Source organism: Mauremys mutica, chromosome 2 (genome assembly GCF_020497125.1).
Source record: "Mauremys mutica isolate MM-2020 ecotype Southern chromosome 2, ASM2049712v1, whole genome shotgun sequence".
NCBI classification, from domain to species: domain Eukaryota; kingdom Metazoa; phylum Chordata; order Testudines; family Geoemydidae; genus Mauremys; species Mauremys mutica.
In genome coordinates, this window is record NC_059073.1 from 285,163,536 (window position 1) to 285,190,522 (window position 26,987).

The 26,987-nt window shown below is 47.0% G+C and overlaps 1 protein-coding gene across 3 annotated transcripts in view; it reads right to left on the bottom strand.

Moving 5' to 3' along the window:
- Positions 1 to 26,987, bottom strand: part of CRHR2 (corticotropin releasing hormone receptor 2) — a 266,132-nt gene that overhangs the window by 2,108 nt on the left and 237,037 nt on the right. For all 3 annotated transcript variants that reach the window (XM_045006108.1, XM_045006109.1, XM_045006110.1), the window contains 2 exons: positions 23,749 to 23,884; positions 21,110 to 21,151 (listed from right to left, as the gene is read on the bottom strand). In XM_045006108.1, the coding sequence (XP_044862043.1) occupies positions 21,110 to 21,151; positions 23,749 to 23,884 (178 nt within the window). The remainder of the gene's footprint in view (positions 1 to 21,109; positions 21,152 to 23,748; positions 23,885 to 26,987) is intronic.

Sequence of the window (26,987 nt, forward strand, 5' to 3'; positions counted from 1 at the left end):
AAAGATGGCTGTATGGTTACGGCACTGGGCTGGCACTGAAGAGATCTGGGGTGAGTCCTAAGCCGTGCCTCTAAGAGACTTTGCAGCCCACGGGAGGGGGGCGATGGTGGCTTTAAAGCCAATCTTGTGCCCTCTGATCCTTAACTGCCCTGCAGCACCTGAGATAGTTTAGAGAGCCCCAGGGAACTCCCAGGGCGGCTGCAGTGCTGTCTGGAAACGCCGTCGCGGTGTGGCCCTTCCCCTGACATGCCCCTCCATCAGCTCGGCCCCGGTGCCTCCCTCCACTAGGGCTCATGAGCGGGTAAGTGGAAGGCTGTTTTTCAGCTGTCTTCCACAGTGCATTAGCCGGGGAATTCTCCTGCAGCCGGGACCAGGGCTGAGAGGGTATGTGTCTACTGCAATGGAAAACCCGTGGCTGGCCCGTGCCGGCTGGCTCAGGCTCCTGGGGCTGTTTCACTGCAATCTAGGCATCCGGGCTCAGGACGGGGCCCCACAGCCTGGGCTCCAGCCCGAGCCCGGAAGTCTCCACAGCAATGAAACAGCCCCGCCGCCCAAATTGGCTGGCATGGGCCAGCCACATGTCTAGCTGCTGTGTAGATCTACCCTGAGAGCGTCTTTATGCCACTCCAGCCCTTTTATCAGGTGTAAAGTGGCAACAAGGGTCTGATCCCTGGGTTCGATTCCTGACTTTGCCACATACTTCCTGTGTGACCTTGGGCAATGAGTTAGTGTCTCTGTGCCTCGTCTGTAAAAGAGCTGATAACGCTTCCCTTTCCCCCACCCTTTGTCTGGTCTATTTCGCGTGTAGGCTCTTCCCAACAGGGGCTGTCTCTTACTCCGTGTGTGCACCGGCATGATGGGGCCATGGTTTCTTTTGGAGACATTAGGTGCCGCGCTAATACAGAATCATAATGTTTGTATCTAACAAGCGTAGGTAAAACGTTGTCAGCCAACAGCGTGAGCTTGAAATGTCCCTGAAAGCTGCTGCCCACTCCGAAACCTGCACATACTGCAAATTGGGTCCTACCCACATGCCCCGTTTTCCTAGTCTAATTTCCATAACCATCATAACAAGAGACTTGAATTATGAAATGGTGATTTTTACCCATATAAAATAGACTATTGCCTCCCTCAGCCTAGGGAGGGATAGCTCAGTGGTTTGAGCATCGGCCTGCTAAATCCAGGGTTATGAGCTCAATCTTTGAGGGGGCCATTTAGGGAACTGGGGTAAAAATCTGTCTGGGGATTAGTCCTGCTTTGAACAGAGGGTTGGACTAGATGATCTTCTGAGGTCCCTTCCAACCCTGATATTCTATGGAGTAGGTCTTCTGCAGTTATGTCAGAAGCAGGCCAATAATGGTTAGTTGATTCATTAGGTCTTTTTATTAACCATGTATCATACAAAAAGAGCCCACTGGCCTATGGGAGAGGCAGAAAGACAGATGCTGACGTGTGCTACAGAGACACAGAGTGGTGAGAAAGTCAAGCCATAACCGGGGGCTTGGTTATGCCTCTGACATTGCCTGTAGGCAGCCCATGGTGGTTCAATATAGAGCAGTGAAGGGATATTTCCCCCTTCTGTTTTTAGGTGAACACACACAATAATGATATGAGCTTCCCCATCACAGCAGGTTTTTAAGAACAGATTGGACAAACACCTGCCAGGGATGGTCTAGGTTTCCTTGGCCCTGCCTCAGTGCAGGGAGCTGGACTTGATGACCTCTCAAGGTCCCTTCCATTTCTGTGATAACACAAGGATGGCACACAAACGTGCTGTGGGTCATACAGAATCTAAGGGGTAATGGGCTGGTTGGAACTATCCTATACTGAATGTGGGCTTTCCCCTTCCTTCCTTTTGCAGCACATTCGAGACCTCCCTTTGCACATTCCATACACACACATAGACAAAATGTCACCAGATGCTGAGGTTTCATTAGGGAAGAGTTTCCTCCCGGAGTGAAATCCATCCCTGTGCAGGAGGCCAACACGAGGCCTATGTGCCACTTAAGCCCACCCAATCAGTGAATTTCACCCCCCGTAATACAGAAGGACCCTCGAGTGGCTGTACTGGATAGCCTGGTAATTATCTCACAGACAGCGTGATGGTCCTGACATAACTAATGCATCCCAGGCGCTTGCAGAGCAGCACTCTGGTGGGTCATGGAAATGATGAGTTATTTAATGGCCCTGTATGCTTCTGAGCAATCTGTTTTGACCAGATACTTACCTGGATAATGAAGCCAGATTAGATTTATCAATTGAGCTTCAAGCCAATCAAGTCAAATAGAGTGACCTGGAGATAAAGACGTGAATCTGAACAAGCAGTGGTTTGCATGCATTCACGAGATCGCTCTTTACTTGAGAAGTTTGAGACAGGACAACGGGCAATAACAGCAGTGCCGAGCTGTACAGCTGAAGCTGCCATTACGGGTGTAAATATGCTGCATGTTTAAGGAGATGAGCCGACACACTTGGCAGTGCCACGCTGAATCCAGCGATGCCCAGCATGGGTTAGAGTTACAAGGAAAAGTAGACATGGGGCCACTGAGCATCACCAGGCTTAACTTTTAGGCACCTGGACAATCACTGGGATTCACAACACCTGAGCTCCCTCTACCATGAATGGAGAGAGACGGGCGCCTCAGAATGGGATTCCTAAAAGCCAACACACTAGGCAAGGAGCTGCCTCAGCTAGCCATTGAGAGATGCCAAGGAGAAGGATACATGATAAGCCCCAATCCTCTCAGAGATAGGTGCCTAAAGCCTGGGCTGCCGGGAGGCGCCTCTCTGAGCTTGGGACTCTCAGCTGCAAACCCTCTCTGGGCATTAGGCACTTATGTCATTGTAGCAGGAGGTGACGATGCCACTGTCCACCTTCTCACTTTCAGTCCAGTGGGTACAGTGGGAAACACCTGGGTCAAGTCGCCCCCTCCACTGGAGGGGAAGCAGGGATGTGAGTTGGGATCTGCCACCTCTCAAAGGGGCACCCTCACCCCTGGGCTACGGGATATCCTGATGTGGGGCTGCCCCAGTTTCTCCTGTTGAAGCTGTTCCACGCTGGATTATTAAAAAAAAGTCACTGGAGCAGGAGAACTGAATGCTGGGCCAGCCAGCTCCCAGGGCAGAGCTCTAACCAGCAGCCTACAGAATTGCTCTCCCTGCTTCATCATTTATACAGCGCTGAAGACTGAGGGCATCGCATATCAGAACACCCCATGGCCCAGTGGCTAGAGCATACACTGGAGAGGGGACAGATCCCTGTTCAGACCTCTTCTCTGCAGGCAATGGTTGGACTTGAACTGGGGTGTCCCACATGCCAGGTGAGTGCTGTAACCATTGGGCTGAAAGTTATAAGGTGGGTGCCAGCATCACCTCTTCCTCTGGCTGTTCGTGTAAGCGCACCCTCGAGGGGCCTGCTCCAGGAGGTGAGGTCTGACCACTTTTATGGGATCAGGTCCCACAGGAGTGTTTGGTGAGGAACAGCTGTCTTCTCTCAGTTTGTGCAGGGTGCTAGGGCTCTGAGTCCAGCCGCCTGGCATGAGGTGGCCGTGCGCATGCTCGGAGACGAAACATAGGCACCTAGGGAACTTTTACTGCAAAAGTCGAGGCGCCATATGAGTTTATTCACCTATGGCGTTTGGGGGCAGCCAAGGGGGGGCTTTGTGCACCCCAGTGGGGCCTGTTCCTGGGATTTAGGTACTTAACGTGGCAGTTAGGTGCCTCAATCCTATTGTGCATCTAGCCCCATGTGTCTAAAGCCCAAGTGGAAGAGGGTAACTCTAAATTTACCTCTCCTCACTATGCTCAGAACTGAAACTCTGGCAGCGCTCAGCTAAAACCGAACTTCTGTATGGAGGATTTCAGGGAAAAAATAGCTGGGGCGGGTACAGCAGCATGTTAAAAAAACAACAACTAATAAAGCCCATGGTGAGAGGGACAATAGAAAAATAGCACCGACATTTACAAATAATCTGCTTGACATCTGAATTGATCTCTTTACAACAGATGCTGTGCCTGTCTGTCTAGCATTTCTGGAGTCAATCATCAGCTCCTAGCAACAGCATTAGTGTATCAATGACCTGACATTCACAACACTAGCCTATCATAGCACACGGGGAGGCATAAATACACAGACACCAGCATCAATGGCTGAAGCGCACACAAACACCCGGAGAAAGAGAAATTAGCACCTTTGTCTCTATAAGCATCAATCACTTGAGATAACAGAGGTTGTCTGTGCTATTAGATCACAGAGTTCAGTTCTCCAGGCTCCAACTGTTTGGTCAAACTATTTGTTGCAAACAATTTATTCATGTGATTTGACCCTTTCTACCCTTTGCAAATTGCGAACTGATCATGCCCTTCCTGAATTTGTTCATCCCTTGGAATTGTTTGTCAAATACTATTTACCAACACATTTGGGCCTATGGGTTACCATGGGTTTGTTCTTTGTGAGTATTCCACTATTCAGTTTGTAGAATCTGGGCTGTGGGATTGGTCACGGAAGTCACCTGGTTATGGTTTCTGATTCCTGATTGAATGGCCTACCCCAGGCATTCTCAAACCTTTGCATACTATGGAGCACATTTTATTGGAGAGACTCCTGTGGACACCTCCATTCCCACTACCAGCCATGGGGACCATCAAGGAAGTGGAAGAGAGAGGGATAAAAGCCGCAGTACTCTCCCTTGACCATAGTAGTCGGCTAATTTCTTGCAGCCATCAAGTAGAAGTTTGTGCTAAGGAAGAAGTGGAAATAGAAGAGTGTGGCGGCCTTACAGATCTGTTTTGGGAGGACGTTTCATATGTCGTAGGCAGAATGAAAGAAAACTAGATATGTTTGTACCATCCTTGACACGGTGGGGACCCAATCACTTTGGGCCTCTAGGTCCTAGGGCAAAACCCATAAATTAATAAGTAGGTAAAGGGGTGGGAAGGGCCTTGTGTTGAAGACATGAAGCTTGAACATGATCTGGTGGAAAAGAGGGAGCAAATGGATGCATTCAAAGAAGGGGCAGCTTGGTGAGTAAAATGGGAAATGATCTTGGCAGCTGCATTTCATATGGATAGAAGGGAGGTGATATAGATTTGGGTAGATAAGAAAGGAGCAGGCTGCAGTAGTTATGATGGGATGACCACAGTAATGACCATTGTACCTGATTGTATATGGTTCCAGACTGTTCAACGTTGCTTTGCTAGTGGCTAGGTGGATACAGCTTCTAGACTCAGAGTGCCTGGTCTAAAGGCCACTGAAGTAAACGGAAAGGCTCACGCTGATTTCCAATGGGCTTTGGCTCTGGCCAAGAGTTATCACAATGTTTCCATAAAAACAAGCCCAAGCGATGAATTCACTAACAAGTTCCATCTGCCTTCTGCATGGAATGAGCTCTTGCTATGTTCCAGTTCCCAGCATTGTGCTATGATCTGAGATTACTGAATTTGCAACTTGGCTTTTTGGTAACAAATGGATTTGGGGGATGACTCCTGGAGAAGCTGGGTGGAAGTTCCATTAAATTCACCCTGTAATCTAGGGGAGAGGACAAGGTGTGCGACACCAAGTCTCTGACTTTTTTCATCATTCTCTCTATGCACCAAAGAGATTCAGAAGAGAGTCTGACAGTTATGCAGGAAGATCCTCTAGGTTAGAATCAAAGCTATTAACTAAATCTTCAGTTAGGCCTGGCCTACACAGGGGGCGGGGGGGGGAAATCAATCTAAGTTACGCAACTTCAGCTACATGAATAACGTAGCTGAAGTTGACGTACTTAGATCTACTTACCGCAGTGTCTTCACTGCGGTAGGTCGATGGCTGATGCTCCCCCGTTGACTCTGCCTGCGCTTCTTGCTCCGGTGGAGTACCGGAGTCGACAGGAGAGCACTCGGCGGTTGATTGATCACGTCTTCACTAGATGCAATAAATCGACTCCCGCTGGATCAATCGCTCTGGAGGTAAGTATACACATGTCCTTAGTGTCTCTTTCATCTCCCCCGGCACCCAACAGATTGCCACTCCTTTAGTTGCATTGACTGCGGCTGCAGCAGTCTGGGTGTTAGGCGGGCTCTTTTTGCCAGTACACTGTCTGTCCGTTTAAGTCCCTCACCATTGTAACTGAGGACATAGGAATTAGAAAAACAAGCAGGTCTTTGATTCTGGATTCTTGGTTTATGCTCAAAATATAAAGTTTGGCTTAAAAACCCCATTAAAATTATAATTGAAATAGTCCCCTGCAACATTACAATGTCAAACAATGCACCATCTGCAGTAAATGAAATTCCCTGTCAACTGACCAGTCACGTTCAATTGTTCCAAACCGTGTAAAGGGCAAAAAGTACACTAATTGGGCAAACAAGGAAAAGTGCAATTAGATCTGAAACGTTCACTAGCTCTTGTTGATGAGCATACACCTCCGTGGCTTCCCCAGAATCAGTTGTCCTGGGGGCTCCCCAAGTCTTCTGTTTGGTAGTGCAGATCATTGCTGTTGTGATGAAAGACAATCTCACGTCATCAAAGCCAATGGGTGTGCCAAGCCTACTGATTCAGGCTCAACAGCGGGATCAGTTAAGGACATTCATGTAGTAAAGATACATTGCTGCAAATAGTGGCGGTCTACTGCCCAAGGCAACAGCCCACATGACAGGTCAGAGCTAAGTGGACTGTGGCATCATCTCAATTCAAAGGAGCCCCCGATTAGATATTGCCGTTGGTTAATAGCCACACATACACCATAAAAGTTGCAAGGGAAGTAACTAAATCTAATAAAAGTCAAAGTGCCTACACGAGTCAGTGCAATTGATTATTTAATCTTATGAAAAGCAGCTCACATGGCCATTTTTTTCATGTCTGCAGATGGTGTGACCCAAGAATTTGATGTCACATCATTCTTTCCTTTTTTTCTAGTATTTTTTTCCAGTTCATCATATTACAATTTAATCATTTTTTCAGGAAACTAGCCTTTTGGCACCAATTTAGCAAATCCAGGTAATGAATGGATGTGAGTTTGCCACTAATCAGACTGGACCGCTGGGGTTTATTTTCTAAGATAACTATAGCAATGTATTTCTATGCATGAAAATCTTCATGAAGACACCGTGGGTTTTGCACAGTTTTAAGGACACACAGCACACGGTGCAGACATCAGGACAAACCCAGCACCTCTCCACTGGAGCATGGAATGTCCAGCAGACAGCAGGACCGGCCCAGTTCCACACATGGGGGACAAAGTCGCAGGAAGCCTACTCCAGGCACTGGCACCTCCTTTGGGCCATGAAGCTCCGTCCACCCTAGTACAGTTTGGAGCTACAGGGTCAAGGGTTGGGGTTCCACTAGTCACAACATCCCTGTCTAGGGGAGAGGCAGGATCTAGGGTATGTCTACACTGTAAATGGAGGTGTGATTGCAGCACAGGTAGCTACACCTGCCTTAGCTTTAGTCTAGCTAGTGTGAGTAACAATAGTAGTGACTATGTAGTGGCACGGACCCTGAGTATGTATCTAGGGTCCCCAGCGGGTTTGTACTAGGACAGAAAAGATGGGGTGGTGTGGGCTCACTACTACTCTTACCCACACAGGCTAGATTTAAAGTTTGCCTGGGTGTTCTTAGTCACGCTGCAGTCATGCCTTCATTTGCAGGAGAGGTTACTGAGGCGGTGCTGCTACTCTGGGGCCTGAAAGGGAAGATTTTTGTCCCTCGCATGACCTTGCACTAAACGGTAATCTCCAACAGTAGTGCTTACATTCTCTTTGTAGGCCACCAGCCATCAGGCAGTGAAACCAGTACTAGATACACAAGTAAACCTCCATCCACAGAGTCACGTTCATTCAGCGGTTCTGAGCAGGGCCGCCCAGAGGATTCCGGGGGCCCGGGGTCTTCGGCGGCGGGGGGGCCCTTCCATTCCGGGACCCGCCGCCAAAGTGCCCCGAAGACCCGCAGCGGGAGCCCCCCGCTGCCGAATTACCGCCGAAGCGGGACCGCCGCCGAAGCGCAGCCCGGTCTTCGGTGGTAATTCGGTGGCGGGGGGGGGTCCCCGCCGCGGGCCTTCCGGGCCCTTAGGCGGCGGGTCCCGGAACAGAAGGGGCCCCCCGCCGCCGAAGACCGGGCTGCGCTTCGGCGGCGGCGGCGGCGGGTCCCGCTCCTCCCCCCCGCCCCCGGTCCCGGCCCCGGCCTCGGCCCCGGCTTCTCCCCGGCCCCGGCCTCGGCCTCTTACCGAGCGCGTCGCCGGCGGGGCCTGAGCTCCGTCCCGCTCAGAGCCGCATGGTGAGGGGGCGGGGCTGTGAGCTCCACGCCGAGCGGAGGCAGCTGCCCCGCCCCCTCCCCACGCCGCTCTGAGCAGGGCGGGGCTCAGGCCCCGTTGGAGCTCCCAGCCCCGCCCCCTCCCCACGCGGCTCGGATCGGGACAGAGCTCAGGCCCCGCCGGAGACGTGCTCGGTAAGAGGCTGGGGCCGGGGCTGGGGCCGGGACCGTCTCTGAGCGGGGCGGGGCTCAGGGGCCCCGCAGGAGACGCTGAGGCTCCAGGAGAGGGGCGGAGGCGGGAGCCTCCGCTCTTCTCTTGGGGGCCCCTGCGGAGCCCGGGGCCCGGGGCAAATTGGCCCCTTTGCCCCCCCCCTCTGGGCGGCCCTGGTTCTGAGGCACTCCTAATGCATGTCCCTCAGGTTCAGAATGAATATTGTGAAGACTGTTTTGATAGATGGCCAGGTGGATGACTAACCATTTAGATGGTGATTCATAGCTGGATGCTATAATGAACAGGCTTCCAAGCTGATAAATTCACAATAGGCCACTTTTAGCTTAATGGATTGTGTGAGACAGATAGTGCCTTGGCTAAAAGGGGAAGATGCTCTGAATCCAAAAATTGGACAAATTTATCCTTGCATTGTACTTAAGTCCCAGGCCAATGAGATTAGCCATTCCAATCCTCCCTGATTATCCTTCTTTGCTAACTTGCCTGTTATCTATCTGTCTAATGATGTAATTTCTTAATCTGGTGCTATCAATTTATTAAGCCATCTATTCTATGGCACTTTATTGTACCATCACTACTTTATGGGGATGGAGTTGTTATTCTCCCAGGAAAGCTGGTAACACCCCTCCAGAGGGTTCCAGAATTTGAGGGATTGTGTTTCTCAATCCTTCGACAATTCCTCTGATGGCTTTCTGAGATATTATAAAACCCTTAAACACAAGCATACATGGACTGGCATCTACAAGAGACATTATCCTTCCCCCTCACCATCTTAGCAGGTCCTCTTGTCTCCATCATACAACTGATGAGGCAGCAAGGTCAGAGGCTAGTCCCACTAGTGGAAAACTCATTTGGAGTCTGATCAATAGTTGCCAGGAGAGATTTTCTCTTCTTGTGCTGTGGATGTGGGGGAGTCCAAGATATTATCTTCTCCTCTACCATCACATCCATGAGGTCTAGGTGAATGGAACGGATTGTAGTGGACAGGCTGATACATTCAGAATGTGAAACAGGGCAGAGTTTCTCTCTCTTTTCTGACGTTTTCGACTTTCATTTGGGAGGAGACAGACTGTATTTGAGGTGGTCAGGCTGACACCGTGTAGACAGTGTTGGAGAAGAAGAGGGCAAAAGCTCAATCTTCTTTTAGTATGGTTTTATCTAGCCTCACTTAACAAGGCAGAAGATATTCTATGAATTCACCATCTAATTGCTTGTGAAGGGACCCACATACCTCAAGGCTGAAAAAAGAACTCCATAAAGGCACTGGAGACAATGTTTTCAAAGTCAACAGAAGTTAGGCTTGTAAGTCACTGAAGCGCTTTTGACAGTTTTGTCCTAGGTTCTTTGTGGGTTTCCCTTCATGCTTCCTTTTGAGGAGGCAAGACACCAGCTGACTTTAACTAGCAGTACTTAGGCCTGACACAAGAAAGCATCATTTAACTTTGACAGTCTTGCCAAGTATTGTCTGGGTTTCAGAACTCCCTTTTTTAGAGAAGATCATGGAGACAATAGTTATGAGGCCCGTTCTGGTTGCATCTGGAGTCTATGAAGCTCCTGGGTTCTTACTAGCTAGATTTGAGACCAAGCTATGACTTGGAGAGGAGCATGACATTTTTGTCTGATGATCCATTTCTAGAAGATGGATGCCAGAAAAAGCACCCACACTGGTGTTATCAGATCTATCAGCAGCCCTTGAAACCACTTACTGGGAGTAGGTTAGCCCACTCATAGACTTTAAGGTCATAAGGGACCATTATGATCATCTAGTCTGACCTCCTGCACAATGCAGGCCACAGAATCTCACCCACCCACTTCTATAACAAACCCCTAACCTATGTCTGAGTTATTGAAGTCCTCAAATTGTGGTTTGAAGACCTCAAACTGCAGAGAATCCTCCAGCAAGTGACCTGTGCCCCATGCTGCAGAGGAAGGCGAAAAACCTCCAGGGCCTCTGCCAATCTGCCCTGGAGGAAAATTCCACTCGCTTACAGTTCCTCATTGGAGAGGAGAGGGGTCCTCTGCAGAGCCTAAAGGGGATATTGGGTATATTATTTTCTTCACCATGGACTCTCAAATGTGGGATACAGCAGGATTCAATTTTGTCACCTCTCCAATTCAATGTGTAAGCAAGGCCTCCAGGAGACTACGAACACCTGTCAGGGATAATCTAGATAATCAGCAGTTCAGCCTCAGTGCAGCAGACTGGACTAGATGACCTATCGAGGTCCCTTCCAATCCTACATTTCTGTGTTTCACCTGCCCCAGGTGTAATGCCATCCCTTTCTATCTGCCCAGCCAAGCCGTCATACCACTCTTCTCACCATGGTATATGGGATACCTTTTCTAGCGTGGTTTATTGTCTCAAGGCCTAACCGAATCCTTGGGTACCTGGGTATGACATATAGAAAGCAGTGTCCTTTTCCTTTTGCAGGTAGCCAGGAAATCGACTATCTCTTGCAGCCCCCTGAGCACGGGGCCCATTGGTGCACCGTGGCGGTACCTGTGCCATGTGACTGCACCCAGCCAGTGTGCCCTGTAGCTTTCTCTGTCTATGGAGCCCATGGGTACAGCGTGAATGCGGCCTGCAGGCAGCATGGTGGCACTTGCGCAGCGTGGTCTGTAGGGGTGGGTGGGAAGCCTAGGGCAGATTGAAAAGCTGCTTCTCAGTGGACACTTTTCTGTTCCAGGGCACCAATGGATCCCAGCTCTGGGACACAGTGTTTGCCAGCCAAGCCTTCCTGGAGGTAATGTTTCCCGTCGTGCCAGCCTGCTGGGCTGCCCCCCAAGGGATGTGGGTCTCAGATAGGCACCATCCTGCACTTTCCTCAGTGCCATGGCTCTTGGGAGCCTGGCTCCTACAGTGTACGCTCAACAGCAATGCTAGAGAGAGGCTTCCGCAGCCTCAGGTGTCAAGACCAGACAGAACTGTGACGATCATCTGGTCTGACCCTCTGCATAGCACAGGCCAGAAAATGTCACCCAGAGCCCCCTGCGCTGAGCCGCTAACTGGTGGTGCAGCCTGAGCACAGCTTTTCGAGAGAGACCTGCAGGCTTGCGATCCCAAAGTGCCCCGAATGCATGCTAAGGGCTAGTCCAAAGCCAGGATCGATAAGGTCACAGGGGGTCAACAAGCATGTGGACAAGGGAGATCCAGTGGATAGAGTCTACTTAGATTTTCAGAAAGCCTTCGACAAGGTCCCTCACCAGAGGCTCTTAAGCAAAGTAAGCTGCCCCCAGCTCGTCTTACACTGCATTCACCCGAGGATGCTTATTTCAGCAGTGTAATATAGTTCTTCTCTCTCCTTCATTGGCCAGCATTCCAACCCATACATCATGGCTGGCCGATTATCTTATACACTTTGCTCTTTAGTTTACTTGGGTTATTCTTATCGCAGAGAATTCCTATGAACCCATACCATCTACACCAAGAGCGCCCCATGCGGCTCTTAACATCTGCATTTATATTCCCATCATGACTCAATGCTGAACCGAGGTATTGAAACTGTTGCAGAGTTTAACGCTCCATTTCTTGAGGTCTTCCTTTCTGGAAGTTATGTTTTAGTCAAACACCAGTTATTGCACTCAACACTGGGGTAACTGGGTGAAATTCTATGGTTTGTGTTACACAGGGGGTCAGACTAGCTAATCTAATGGTCCGGTCTGATTTTAAAATCTATGAATCTATATATACATACATATACACACAGAGACTCAATAAGTACATAATAGAGTTCCATCAGTTAAAAAAATCGGAAAGACTAAAGCTCTTTTAATTAAAGTACACTCCAATCTACCCTGTAGATGTGTTGCATGGATAAGTAGTTCTCTCCAGAACAACCTCCTGCAAATCCGCCTACATATGCGGCAGTGACGTTTTAATTAAACAAACACGTTACATAAAATTAAATGTGCTGTTGTGACCTGTCAGTCAATTTAGAAGAGTCTTTCTGGAACATTTTGATCCATATTGTGATTGACAAATATAAAAGTTTGCAATCAAGGTTTATTCTTGCAAAGTGGTTTGTAACATAAGTGCAGGCATCTGTGTACGCTGTGTCATTTTTCATAAACTCATAGCTTTTCAGAGAATACATCAAATCTGCCTATCAGATTAAAAAAACTAATTTAAACGCACAGGGCTGAATCCAATTCACAGATAAGCAAGTACTGTTTGCATCGAAGTCTACAGGTAGAATTCAGCTCCATGCACCACTTAACATCCCCCAGAAGTGCTGTTTTCAGGATGTAAGTGGTATTTAGGCCTTGTGCCAGGGGTGAATTTGCAACTACACATTTGAGAGCAGCCTGCTAATGGAGGTTTGAAATGGCAGGCTTGAAATCCCACAAAAATGGGTTGTTTTAGGGGCGCCGTCCCTGTGCCACCTGATTTCAGTCAGGTTTGAAATATCACAGGGTCATCTCCTCTCATGCCCTTTCCATCTCAGGGGAGGCCAGGATATGCAGAAAGCCACATAACTATGTGTGAAAAACACATTACCCACACGCTTATGAACTACAACCTAACTTTGGATTCAGCTGGCCTAGTATTTTGGGCAAAGGTTTGGGTCAGGGCTTGTTTTGTTTGAACCGCTTTAGCCATCCCTAGTATCGATGCATAGACATTTAACAGTCCGGCGGAGCCGCAATCTGTGTCAAGGCCATGGCAAAATGAAGTTCTCGTCTTACAAATTGTAACCAGGGGAGAAAGGAAGGGGAGCGGCCCAGTGGGTGAGGCGTGGCGGAGTGTAGGCCTGAAGAGACGAAAGGTCAGTTCCCAGGGCTATCATAGACTCCTTGTGAGATCTTGGGAAAGTCACTTAGATTCTTTGGCCCAGATCTTCCAAGGTATTTAGGTGCCTACCTAAATGCATACATGTGCCTCTATACCAGGGGTAGGCAACCTATGGCACGCGTGCCGAAGGCGGCATGTGAGCTGATTTTCAGTGGCACTCACACTGCCTGAGTCCTGGCCACCAGTCCAGGAGGCTCTGTATTTTAATTTAATTTTAAATGAAGCTTCTTAAACATCTTAAAAACCTTATTTACTTTACATACAACAATAGTTTAGTTATATATTATAGACTTATGGAAGAGCCCTTCTAAAAATGTTAAAATGTATGACTTACATGCGAAACCTTCAATCAGAGTGAATAAATGAAGACTCGGCACACCGCTTCTGAAAGGTTGCCGACCCCCTGCTCTATACATTGAGGGCAGGAGCTCTTCCCTATCCGCCAGGGCCATGTGGGGATAAGCACATTAAAGATTGCGAGATGCTTGGGTACTACAGTAAAGAGGCCCAGATAAATAGATACGATAATTAGCTGGAATCATATTTGGCCCATTTCTTGTGCTCAGATACATGGGGCCAGATCCTTATTAATGGAGCTTATGCTAATTTACACCAGCGGGGGGATCTGACCCAAGGACTGAGTTCTCACTGCAGTCAATGAAACGACACCTGCCACGACTGGCCCTACGGTTGTAGGTGCAGTGGTAGTTCTGGGCTTGGGGCACCGTCCCACTCTAAAACGTGAGGAAACGGAGGAGTAAAAAGAGATTTCCTTCATCTAATGCCAGGCACTATTGACAGATAGTAATTCAATAGCTTAGCGCTTCCATATGAAGGATCAATATACACTCCTGCTTACCGTAAGTACTGACAAATCATGAGTCAACCCACCCCCTCCGCAAACCATGAGTTTTTAGAAAAATAATAAAGTTGGGGTTCTTTTTATAGGCCTTCTGCTCTTCAAGCTGCTAGGCTACACTTTCTCACATTTTCAACTTTTTCTCCACAACCACAACGTCTGGAAACGGTGATTCTTATGTATTCCCATGACTCCAGTAGCTGGGGCTTTAAGAAAAGCACCAAATAGTGCATGAATTAGCAACACGGCATATGAAGCAGCGGCCCTAGTGCCCTGGCTGGTGTAGTGAAGATTCCTCTCTGGAGCACTACAGCAGCAGTATGATGGCGGCAGAAGATGACTTGAAAGGGAGCAGGGAAAAAGTTATCTTCCTAGTGACATGGGTTAGCTGCTGACCCTGCCCCCCAAAACATGAGCAGAGGGGGCCAAAAGAGTGCTGCAAACGGGTGGGGGAGGATGGAAAGGGGAAGCAGTAGCTGTGTGTCAAGCTCCCCCCTCTCGTACCCCTTCTGTGCAAACATCTGGGGCAGGGGTGGCCAATCTGAGCCTGAGAAGGAGCAGGAGTTTACTAATGTACATTGCCAAAGAGCCACAGTAATACAGCAGCAGCCCCCCCATCAGTTCCCCTCCCCCGCTCCCAGCACCTCCCACCCACCGGCAGCCCCGCCCGTCAACACCTCCTCCTCCTCCTCCCCGCATCTCCTGATCAGCTGTTTTGTGGCATGCAGGAGGCTCTGGGGTGAGGGGAGGAGTGAGGGCACGGCAGGCTCAGGGGAGGGGGCGGGAAGGGGTGGAGCGGGGGCAGGGCCTGTGGCAGAGCCAGGGGTTGAGCAGAGAGCACCCCCCTGCACACTGGAAAGTTGGCGCCTGTAGCTCCAGCCCCGGAGTCGGGGCCTATACAAGGAGCCGCATATTAACCTCTGAAGAGCCGCATGTGGCTCCGGAGCCACAGGTTGGCCACCTCTGATCTGGCGGATGTGGCACGTCAGAAGGAGGGTGGAGTTAGGGAGCTGTATCAAGAAGGAAGTGGTAATAAAGACAGGTCCTATTTGCGATGCTCTAAGTTACTGCCCAGGAGACACTAAATTCTAAGACGTAAGAACATAATTGCTTAATCCAACTGTAACTACAAGATTTTAGGCTAGAGATGATTTCCTGCCACTTGCCTTCACTCTTCTAACTTACAACAGAACTTGATTAGGGGGCTAGAGTATGTGATTTATGAGGAGAGGCTGAGGGAACTGAGATTGTTTAGCCTGTAGAAGAGAAGAATTAGGGGGGATTTGATAGCTGCTTTCAACTACACCTCTACCCTGATATAACGCGACCCAATATAACATGAATTCAGATATAACGTGGTAAAGCAGCACTCCAGGAGGGTGGGGCTGTGTGCTCCAGCGGATCAAAGTAAGTTCGATATAACGCAGTTTCACCTATAACACGGCAAGATTTTTTGACTCCCAAGGACAGTGTTATATCGGGGTAGAGGTGTACCTGAAAGGGGGATCGAAAAAGGATGGATCTAGACTGTTCTCAGTGGTAGCAGATGACAGAACAAAGAGTAATGGTCTCAAGTTGCAGTGGTTGGATATTAGGAAAAACTTTTTCACTAGGAGGGTGGTGAAGCACTGGAATGGGTTACCTAGGGAGGTGGTAGAATCTCCTTCCTTAGAGGTTTTTAAGGTCAGGCTTGCAAAGCCCTGGCTGGGATGATTTAGTTGGGGATTGGTCCTGCTTTGAGCAGGGGGTTGGACTAGATGACCTCCTGAGGTCCCTTCCAACTCTGATATTCTATGATTCTATGAACTTGCTTTTCTTAAGAAGCTTTTGGATTCTGGCTGTTATTTGGGCAACCCTGGCAGGCCCTCCTTGGAGGCAAGGGAAATTCACTTCTGGCCTCTGATCAGAGGCAGAAGGGAGACTCAAGGTACTGGATCACTCAGTCCCAGAGAGCTCCTAAGAGGCAACCTGTAATGAGCAAGGTGCACAAGAAAACCTCATGGCCTCAAGAAGTGGCCATATGGATCACCAAAAGCTGCACTGTACTTGAGTCCATTTTATTTTCCATTAGGATTTATGGTTGGCCCACTTGTTATTCTTATAGTTTGTGGTAAAGTAGTGCCAGAGTGTTAGGTGCTGTACAGACACAGAGTAAGAGACAGTCCCTACCCCAAAAGGCTGATGGTTTAAACAGACAAGGCAGACAGAGGGAGAGAGAAAGGATGTATCCATTATTAGTATCCATAGTTCTCCAACATTATGCCTTTCACGTTTAACATCGATTAATAGAGCTGTGAAAATTACCAGGAAAGCCTGCAGCAGGGAGAGAGACGGATAATACGAGTAATTGCATAAAGTACTACTGGTGAGGAAGGAGCATCTATCTGCAGGCACTCTGGAGAGTACTACAGAACCAAAGCAATATCCAGTACTTGTAAAGCAGACAGGAGTTAGGAGTGATTAAACTTGGGATGAAATGATTTCAGGTGAAGAGTCTAAGTGACCAACAGACACTACCATAACCACTTCAGCATCCAGCTTTGTATTCGAACACATAACACATCTAGCCTGATAAATCCCCTTTCAGCTGGCAAGTTTCACAGCTGACAGAATGTCACCAAGTCAGGTACTTCAATCATTTTCATCTCCAGTCCATATTGCTTGAGAATTGCTACAGACAGTCGGTAGTTCATCAATACCCCGTGGGGACAGAGGAACAGATCAGAACAAGGACTTGCAAGAGCTTTAAAGCAGTGATTTTTCCATACTCCTGTCATGGCTAAAAGTGGGCTTGGCCATCTAAGGGATGGATTGTTTGTTGGATACAATAAGGCTCCCAATACCATAGTGTCTGGGCAAGAATGGGCACATACAACCTTTTGAGCTGTGGTACTGTAAGTCCCATCGGTCACAGAAAGCAAAGTAGCAATCCAGCAGGGCACAAAGTGACATTTTAAAAGGCGTAGGGCTTGTCCATATGGAGAAATGGACTGCGTTAGCTATTCTGGAATAACTTTCGGCAGGGACACATGATTCTGGAAAAAAAAGTTGATTTCATTTCAGAATAATTGCTCTGCTTTGGATATGCATTAATTATTCTGGAATTAAGTGACTTTTATTCCAAAATAGAATGTCCACATGGGAAGCTATTCTAGAATAGTTGATTCCACAATAGTTTTCCTGGTCAATTCCCCCATATAAACAAGCTTAGACATAGCAATTGAGAATGAGGTTCTAAAGCAGAGGTCACTGAAAAGAGAGGTGGGTGCAGCAATATCACAAGATTAATGAAGGATGTAATTAATATCAATCAAATGAGCAACCAGTGAGGGCATGTTTTTGGTCTCAGTAAACTGGTGTAGCTCCACCAGTTTGAATGGAGTTCCTTTGATCTACACTGGGGTAAATATGACACACTAAATATGTGGATGATGTCAGAAGAATGGAAACCGTATTTCTGTATTTCCATTCTTATGCCATTATTTCTGTTCATGTGCACTGAGAAATATTATGTTTCTATAGTAGACATGTGAATAATGTTGATATCAAGGTGTGGCCAATACAATGTAGCAATATGTGATATTACTTTCTGTCACAGTTTAGACATGGAAGGGGTTAATCATAAGCATATAAATACACAGTAAAAAAAATGCATCACAGAGAGTATAGTCTAACACGTGAAAAATTAGCATATGTTTGAATAGTGGACTATCTTTTGGCAATGATTAGGCCAACCTGCTAAGGCATTGAGATTCAAATTGTTCCAACTGCACTGCGGCTTTTGAAAGCCTAAACCTATCAAACAGCTTTACCAATAATGTTTTTCTGGATCTGGATTTAAATAATGGACAATAAAAATTCAGAAAGCAGGTATAATAGCTATCTTTGAAAAGAAGCATTCTTAAGACGATTTCAAAGAACTGAAACACGTATTATGCAGTCAAGGTGGCAAGACGGACGCATGTTGAATTTCAAACATGACTGGAAAGAAATCTATTGGACTGGATCATGGGAACAATATATTATATGTCTGGTTTTACATTATATATTCTTCCATCCTTTCCCTTCCCTCATCCTCTTATCTATATTTACAATATATAGGGCTAAATTATGCTCTCAGATGTATACAAAAGGTTTCCCTTGATCTCAAATCAACGAGAGCCTTACTTATATCCTAGGGCACAATTCTATTCATAGCAGGAGATGCTGTGGGGTGTTATACACTTCTTACTGCTGCTACAGAATGAATGTAGCATCCGTAAGTGTCAACAAGCACCTAAGATGCTAGTGCTTGAGTATCCTAATCAAGGAGTGTGGTTTCCCGAAAGGTGGGAAGATTACAGGGATGACTACCACAGTGAAGTCTCCTCAGGTTAGGATTTGCCTGCCCTGTAAGAAAACAGATACAGTATGATCTTAACTGGCTCATAGCGGACATCTGCAGGTCAATTTTGCCCAGTTTCAGAGTCACCAAGCACCACTGAGCTTCACTTTTTTACATATTCTATGAGAAACAAGCTCACCTGTGATTCTTTTCATGAGCACAAATTATTTCAGGGAGTGGCTGGAATAAACAATGTGCAAAGAGGTGCTTTTGGCTTCCTTGTCAACAGGGGAGTTCTTCGCCTAGCTTGTCATTGTACATATTCCCCAGCTAACTTTGAGACGTGAATGTAAAACTGCATTTCTAGTACCAATCACCATATCTTTGGGCTCGTCTCACCATTAACCCCCCCCCCAGCCTAAAATAAAGCTGAACCAATGGCTCAGAGCAGCAGCCATTTGGGTAAGGAAAAGTGATTATCTACAAGAGGAGGTAAAAAAGGAAGAAATAAAAGGATCAAGGATGAGCTGACTTGCACAGAATGAAGTAATTTAATAGAATGGAAGAGAATCAGCACTCATAGGTGGATTGAAAGTGCAGGGCATCAAAGTGTGATCGCACAGTGGGTCCATTCAGCAACAAATGGATTACACTCTGCCGCACATTGAACGGCATTTTTTTCCCATCTATAACATTCTTTTAATAGATTAAGTGGAATTCAATTCAAGTTAATAGAAGCCTGAACTATTTTTCATTTTATTGGGTAATGCCAAGCACAAATGAATGGAGAATGCTTGCACAAAGCGGAATAAGGGGTGTGAGAAGATCTGGTGGATGGCATGCCTGCCAGTGAAGGGAAAGCATCTCACACACTGGCTTGACAACTCAGGCCCTCCCACAGCCTAGGTGGCATGGCACAGCTGACAAGCTAGCTTTCTGATAAGCCTTTCTCTTCACAAAGAGGCACTGCTGCATCCCTACTGCAAAATGCTGCAACTGATGCGGCATGCTCTAGTACGTCCATGCAATGGAATCCCAAAGAGGCTCTTGAGCACTAGTGGCAAATATGAATACGTCTTGTAATTCTTGCTCGTATCTAGGTTGGCTATTCTGCTTGGAACCTTCCATTTCAAATGAAAAGTTTGCATTTGTCATATAACAACACCTCGCCTTTATGTAGCACATTTCATTGTTAGATCTCAAAGAACTTTACAGCATGGAAGTCAGTATCATTATCTAACCTGGTCTATGTTACATCTCATAAAGAGACAGCTAGGAAGCCCACTGGGGATTACGCAGTCAAAAACAAGGCACACACAGGAATCATAAAAAGACACAGAAACCCAGATAGGGACCCTAGTACTGATGAGCCATAGTTGGGAGAAACACAGACCTGGAAAGCACACCAGATCTGGCAATACACAGCTATCAAGACATACAGAGACGTATATGGTAGCTCTTCTAGGGACCAGGTCATCCTTGGTGTAAGCCCACTGAAATGAATGGAGTTACAGGAGGAGTGAATTTGGCTCAGGTTCTGGAAAAAGATCTTGGAACCCTGCTATAGAGAAGATGCATCTTTGACCACGCAATATTGCTCCCACCGCTGGAAAACTGAAATATTCCCAGAATAATCTGCTAAAACAAACCACAGCAAGGACTGCCCACCTGCTCCTGGTCCAGTCCATAGCATGGAAAGCTACTGGGATATGCATGGCAATGGTAACATAGTGCACCAATCAGTGAGAGTCTGGGGTGTTTAACGAAATCAGTGGGCCAGATTCCATGTTCATTACTGCAGTGATGAGAACAGGCCACTGTGGCCCCCTGGAGAATTTGCCCTGTGCAGTAGCAGCATAAAGTCATCATACATGGTCCAACAGTGATAGAAGAATATACTTTTATGCACAATGCATAATTAATCTGTGGAACTCATTGCCTCAAGATGTCACTGAGGCCAAAAACTTAGCTGTATTCAATAAAGGATTACACATTAATATGAATAGTGAGATCATCCACCATTAGAGTAAGCAGGATAAGAAAAAAATGGAGAAGGGATATAAACCCTCATACTTCAGGGCTTAAGTGAGCCACTAACTGATAGGAGTTAGTAAGAAACTTCCTGTATGGGCAGCTTATTCCACAATTGTTCATTATGGGTTGCCCCCTTGCTCCTTCCCTCCCTCATCTTCCTCTGAAGCATCTGGTATGGATCACTCAGAGACAGAATACCGGATAAAAAAGATCACTAGACCAGTTCAGTTGGGCAATTTCCTATGTGAAATGTGCTGTCATGTACTGTGGATTCTTAACCAATGCATGGCACAAAAGACATTGAATCACAGTTAAATAAACAAACAACCATCTATTGAACAAGCTCAGAAGTCATACAGTGAATTAAACGCAATGAATTATTCAAGTGAAGAACAAAACTCAGCATCTCTAGGTACGTCAGCATTGCATTAAGGTGTCAACCTCTGTGTGATAAAGGCATTGTAAGCAAAGGGCAAACATGTAGCGGGTTGCAAAGTTCAGAAGCACGTCAATGGAGATGTCTTCAAGAGCACCAAAGGTGATGCGCAGTGCAAATGCATTTCATTTCCCTAACGTCAGACACTCAAGCCGCTTACACTTTATGATAATTAATTGCACTAACAGCGTAGGATGCTACTTACCTCGCCATTCAAGAAGCAGTAAAATACTGACACAAAGAAACCCTGGAAAAAAACCCAAGGGAATCATTATTAGATCATTATTTGAATAAAGCATGGTGAAACATGTAGCAAAGTGGGTTTAGATGTGTTCCCGAGTTGTACTGCCGCAATGTCTGACAGAAACTTACCACCCCTCTCTGTTTTCTGTTACTGTTCTTAGAGGAAGATGGCTGCAGTTTGTTAGACTTCCATGGGGTCTGCTTCTGCAGCCACAGTCATGTAGAAGAGCACTTACCAGAGTGGCCCCATTGCTACTCAGTAGAGTATGGGGGCCAGAGAATTAAAGACGTAGGGCTGGAGCCTGCCACCCTCAGGGTATGTCTCTACTGCAACTAAAGATGTGATTCTAGCATGGATAGGTACATCGGTGTAAACTAGCAACTTGAGTACATACCCAGGGTCACAGGTGGGCTTGTATTGGGGCAGCTGGCCTGCGTGGCAGCCCATGGCACCATGTTTTCACTACTATTATTGTCTGTGCCCACCTGTGCTGCAATCACACCTTCATTTGCTATGTAGACATACCTATGCTTGTGTTCAGTGGTGCTTTACACTGCAAGTAGACCCACTGCTTTTGGTGGGATTATGCTGGGAATGATGTACTACTCCATTAAGTCAGGGTGGTAAAATATCACCCTTAATAAATAAGAATGATCTAGCTACACAGGGTGAATTCTTTGCCCAGCGGAAGTCAATGGCAAAGCTTCCATTGACTTCAATGGGCCCAGGATTTCACCCATAGTTATGTAACCGTTGACATTACAAATGGAAAACGCCTATTAGATCATCCGCAATCGCAGCATGAAGTCCCCTGATGCAGGACATAGCAGATAATATACATTTTCTAAAGGAGTATTTTAAATCCCGTTTACTGTCTCAGCTACTATTGTCATAGTATAGCTGACTATAACAGCGTTTAAAAGAGAACTGGATAAATTCATGGTGGTGAAGTCCATAAATGGCTATTAGCCAGGATGGGTAAGGAATCGTGTCTCTAGCCTGTTTGTCAGAGGATGGAGATGGATGGCAGGAGAGAGATCACTTGATCATTGCCTGTTAGGTTCACTCCCTCTGGGGCACCTGGCATTGGCCACTGTCAGTAGACAGGATACTGGGCTAGATGGACCTTTGGTCTGACCCGGTACGGCCGTTCTTATGTTCTTCTTATATTATTTATTCGTACCGCGTTAGCATCTAGGAGCTTGAGTCATGGACCAGGACTCCACCACATGGGCCCTGTACAAACACAGAACAGAGATTGGGTACAGTCCCAATGAGCCTATGATGGTTGCTCTTTCCACGAGAGCATCATGTTACTGAGAGTCTCATTCTGACCAAAAAGGGAATGCAGTGCCCAAGTGATTATAGGGCAATGGCTTACTCCTACTGAAACCGTTGACTTCAGTGTGCACAGAATCAGATCCTTGCTCTACAAAGTGATAGAGAGAAATATATTGTCTAGTGCAATGACTAAGTTTTACTTTCAGCAATGGGGTGTGCTACCTCGTATCATAACACAGATCTACTTCCCAGCTGCTCTCTCTTTCACATACCGCTCTGCGGCGTTATCGTCATAAACCGACCATTTCTTCTGCAGGCAGCGAGCATGACCAGGTAAAATATGCAATTTACTTTACACAATGAAAAATGTAGTGAGTCTTATTGCTTAGGAACAAAATCCCTCCTTTAATAGTTTAAAAGGGTCTGTTTTTCTTCTTTGCTTTTGTGCTTCTGTTACTGGAGTGACACTTTGGGCTTCCAATACAAATCTGAAATCGGTATCCAGAGCCGAAAGCTGTAAGAACCCACAGTCATAGACCCTGCCTTTCTGCAGTAGCTCCCAGTCATTGGCACTGGTGTTCTTGGCTGTACCTCTACTTTAGGGACTGATCCCATGGAAGTCAGTGGCAATACTGAACTTAGGCCCCTAGTCAGGAAGATGATGAATACACTTTAAGCACATGCACAGCTGCAGTGAAGTGCTTAAAATGAGGCATGCGCTGACGTGCCTTCCTGAAGCGAGGGTTCAATGATGAGTCTGTGTGCAGGACCCGGAGCGCTGTTCCTACTTCTGTTCATTGCCCATTCAAACCTGATCCTGGTCCTGTCACAGTCGTGGCAAAACTCCCACTGACTTCAGTGATGGGAAAACACAGTCTTCAGGGGTGCATGCTCCAATCAGCCACAAAGCTGGGGAGGGACCGAGTTCCACGGCAGATTAGAGCATGCGCCATTGCACGAGAAGTGGGGCAGGACTCCGGTTGGTACAACCAAGCTCTTGATCAGGTGAACTCATGCTTACTTAACGGGGGGTCTCTGCCACATGCGACATACTAGATACAACCATATGTCATTAAAACAAACAAACATTAAAAGAAAATGACTAATTATATGTATTGCAATGGCACCCAGTAGCCCCAGGCACTGTACAAAGACAAAAGCAAAAGACAGCTCCGGCCCCAATGAGTTTACATGCTAAGCCAACCTGTTTCAAGAGTTATTTCTACTGAGCGGTTCTCATTGCCCCAAGCTTCACAGCCAAGAGCACTGGGGATCCCTTTAGCAGTGCCCAATACTTGCGATTAAGCGTTCTCTCCTACCTGAAAAGATTGCAAGAAGGAATTGAAGTAGATGAAGACTATCTGGGAAATGTCGTCTTCGCCGGGGTTGACAAAGAAAAGCATGTAGGTAATACCCAGAAGAGGCAGAAGGACTAACGTAGCCTTTACTGCCTTCCTGCAGGGTGCAAGCAGAGAGGAAAAGTTATTAGGAGAGGAAAATCAGGCTGAGTGATGCAACCCTCAGAGAACCACTCACCCACAGGGAATTACAGTGAAGAACTGGACAGAGGAGGCCTGAGACCTGCATAGACCAGGCATGACTCCACAGTGCTTACTGGAGTCACACTGATGTGAGATCAGTATCATCTTTCTATCTTTTCCCAACAGACACGCCTCCCTCTCCTAGAAGTTATTCCCATCTTCTCCAACCCTCACCATGAAGCCCCTCCCCGAATCATTAGCACTCCCTTAACATCCCAGATTCCCTGCTCCAAGCCAGTTCCCCCCTGCTTCTATTCTGTCACCAGGCCACCTCCATGTTTTTCCTCCTCACCAGTTCCCTCCAGTTCCCGCCTTAGACATGCACACTAGGCTGTGCTCCTGTCTGGTTTCCCACCAGGGAGAGCAATGGTGAAGATCAATGAGGCATTTGGGCAGCTGGGAAGTGGTCTGTGTTGGGCTTCTCTGTACACCTGCTCTTCCTAGTGGTGATGGGAAACCCGCATAGATATTGGTGCTTCTACTTACCTTCTCAGTGCTGGAAAATGAATTGAAAGTCCGACAGAGAAGTACATGCTACTCTACAGTATGTTTCATGCTTACTCCTACATTTACTAGACAGGCGTTGCAAGTTCAATGGGGTTCAACACTGCTAGGGATTAAAGATGGGCCTGGACTGACATCTGGATTGAGACTACTTTGAAGTTCAGAGGAGTTGCTGGGAGGAGTGGTTTGGATCCAGTCCCATATTTTGAGCGATGTGTATTTTTAGGAGAAATTCCTAAGCAGAGTCTAAGAACAGACTGGAATATACCACTGTGATATTCAAGAAAGCTGGCAGTAAACTGTGAAATGATTTGCGGTGGTGAGATTTTGTGACATGATCAAATTACAGTCAGTCTAGTCCAGCAACTTTGCATTGTGATTAGTGTGTCATTTCCAGTCTGCTAGTTAATTAAGCAACAAGAAATTACTGATTTATAATTATAATATTAAGGGAGATTATAGAGCATAAATTTAACAGCCAGATTGGATTTGCACGTCTGACAGGGATTTTGAAAACAATATGCAACCGGTGTCTTTTCCTATCAGACTTCAGGAGTAAGATGCTGTATTTAAACAACTGAGGCCTGGTCTATACTGGGGGAAGGGGGACTCGATCTAAGTTACGCAACTTAGATTACGTAACTTAGTTATGTACTTAGATCTACTTACCGTGGTGTCTTCACTGCAGTAAGTCTACGGCTGATGCTCTCCCGTCGACTCCGCCTGCACCTCTCGCCCTGGTGGAGTACCGGAGTCGACAGGAGAGCGCTCAGCGGTCGATTTTTCGGGTCTAGATTAGACGCGATAAATTGACCCCCGCTGGATCGATTGCTGACCGTCGATCCAGTGGGTAATATAGACATGCTCTGTATTGGTGACTAGTGCTGGCTATGCACACTATCTTACACAGCTCCTGTCGGTACAGTATGCGAGCACCTCACAGTCTTTAATGTATTTATCCTCACAGCACCCCTAAGTGGTAGGGGGCTGGTATTATCCCCCTATCAGCGGGGAGACTGAGGCATGGAGAGATTAAGTGACTTGCCCACTTGCCCAGCACAGCGAGGAAGCTCCAGTCTAGTGCCTTAATCACAAGACCATTTTCCCTCTCACTTCCTCTACGCAAGGGAGGAATTTGGCCCCCATATCCCTAAAATTCCCAAAATAAGGATTAAAATCATCCTTCTACTCGTTGATTTCAGGAACATTTGGGCTAAACTGGGGAAAGCTAGATAACAATGGACTGAAAATATGGGTTAACGTCTAATCTTGCCCTGGGATTCCAATCGATATGGACAGATGATGGATTATTGTCTGCCAGGAGACAGGCAAAATCCTTCTATTTGCTGTTGCGAGTCAAACTAGCACTTAACCAGCATGGCATTCCTATGTGTCTTTAAGGTCCTCATAAATGAACTGAAGATAAACAGAAGGCAAAAGGATAATAATGTAAGAGGAGGACAGGCAGATGGCTTGCTCTGTCACCTCAAGGAAATGCTTGTCATTATGTACAAGAAAAAAGAATGAGAAGAAAATAAAGACTAACCCCTGGCCATTTCTCAGTGAAAAGGAAGGGAAATAATAGAAATCCCTGCATGTAACAGGGTGCTGAGCCCCTACTCTGATCTGGCACGCAAGGAGTTAACTGTCTATCCCAATCACTGGCTGTGCGGTGTGAGCAGAGGTGAGCAGAGGGCAGAGGGAACGGGAAAGAACAACTGCCACCGCACCAGGTTATGAAATACCATGTGGCTTCTCTGTCTGCTGCTGCTTCTCTGTCCTGTCCACAAACGCTTGGGAGAGGCGCTCTGGGAAAGGCTTTTGCTCATGCTGGCCATCCCTGCCAGCTAGCACTGCATTCTGAACCCAGCGCAGCTCTGCAGCGACACGTGGGTCAGCTGGAAACATTCATCACCTCCATTACGTTCTCTCTCTAGACTCTCTCTGACCCACTTTCTCAGTCGCACTAGCTAGAAGCCTGAGCACAGTGAACACCCTGAGATTCTTTTCTGGTCTAGCGAGTGATTTCCTTCCAGTACAGGCAGCTCGCGTGCCCATCCAGTATCCTCCCGCTGGTACCTTCTGCGCCTGCCTGTTTGTTCTATCCACCGGTTGTTTATCATCTTATACTTTGATTGTAAGCACGTTGGGACAGGGGCTGTCTCTTCGGTGTATGTTTGTGCAGCATCTAGCACAATAGAGCTGGCTAGGGCCTCTAGGAGTTACCACAATACCAATAAACAATATGAATATGGTGTATTCTTCAACCTCAAGTGACTATTGGGGCAATACAATTAGATATTACTTGTATTGCAGTAGCATGGAGGAGCTCCAGTCATGGAGCAGGACCCCACTGGGTGCTGTAAAAACACAGAAGAAAAAGACAGTCCCTGCCGCCGAAGTTCCAAGTGTAAGAAAAGAGACAACAGGTGTATAATAATAATAGTACCGAGCTCTTACATAGTGCTTGTCACCAGCACATCTCAACGTGCTTTACAGAGGCAGTATCATTC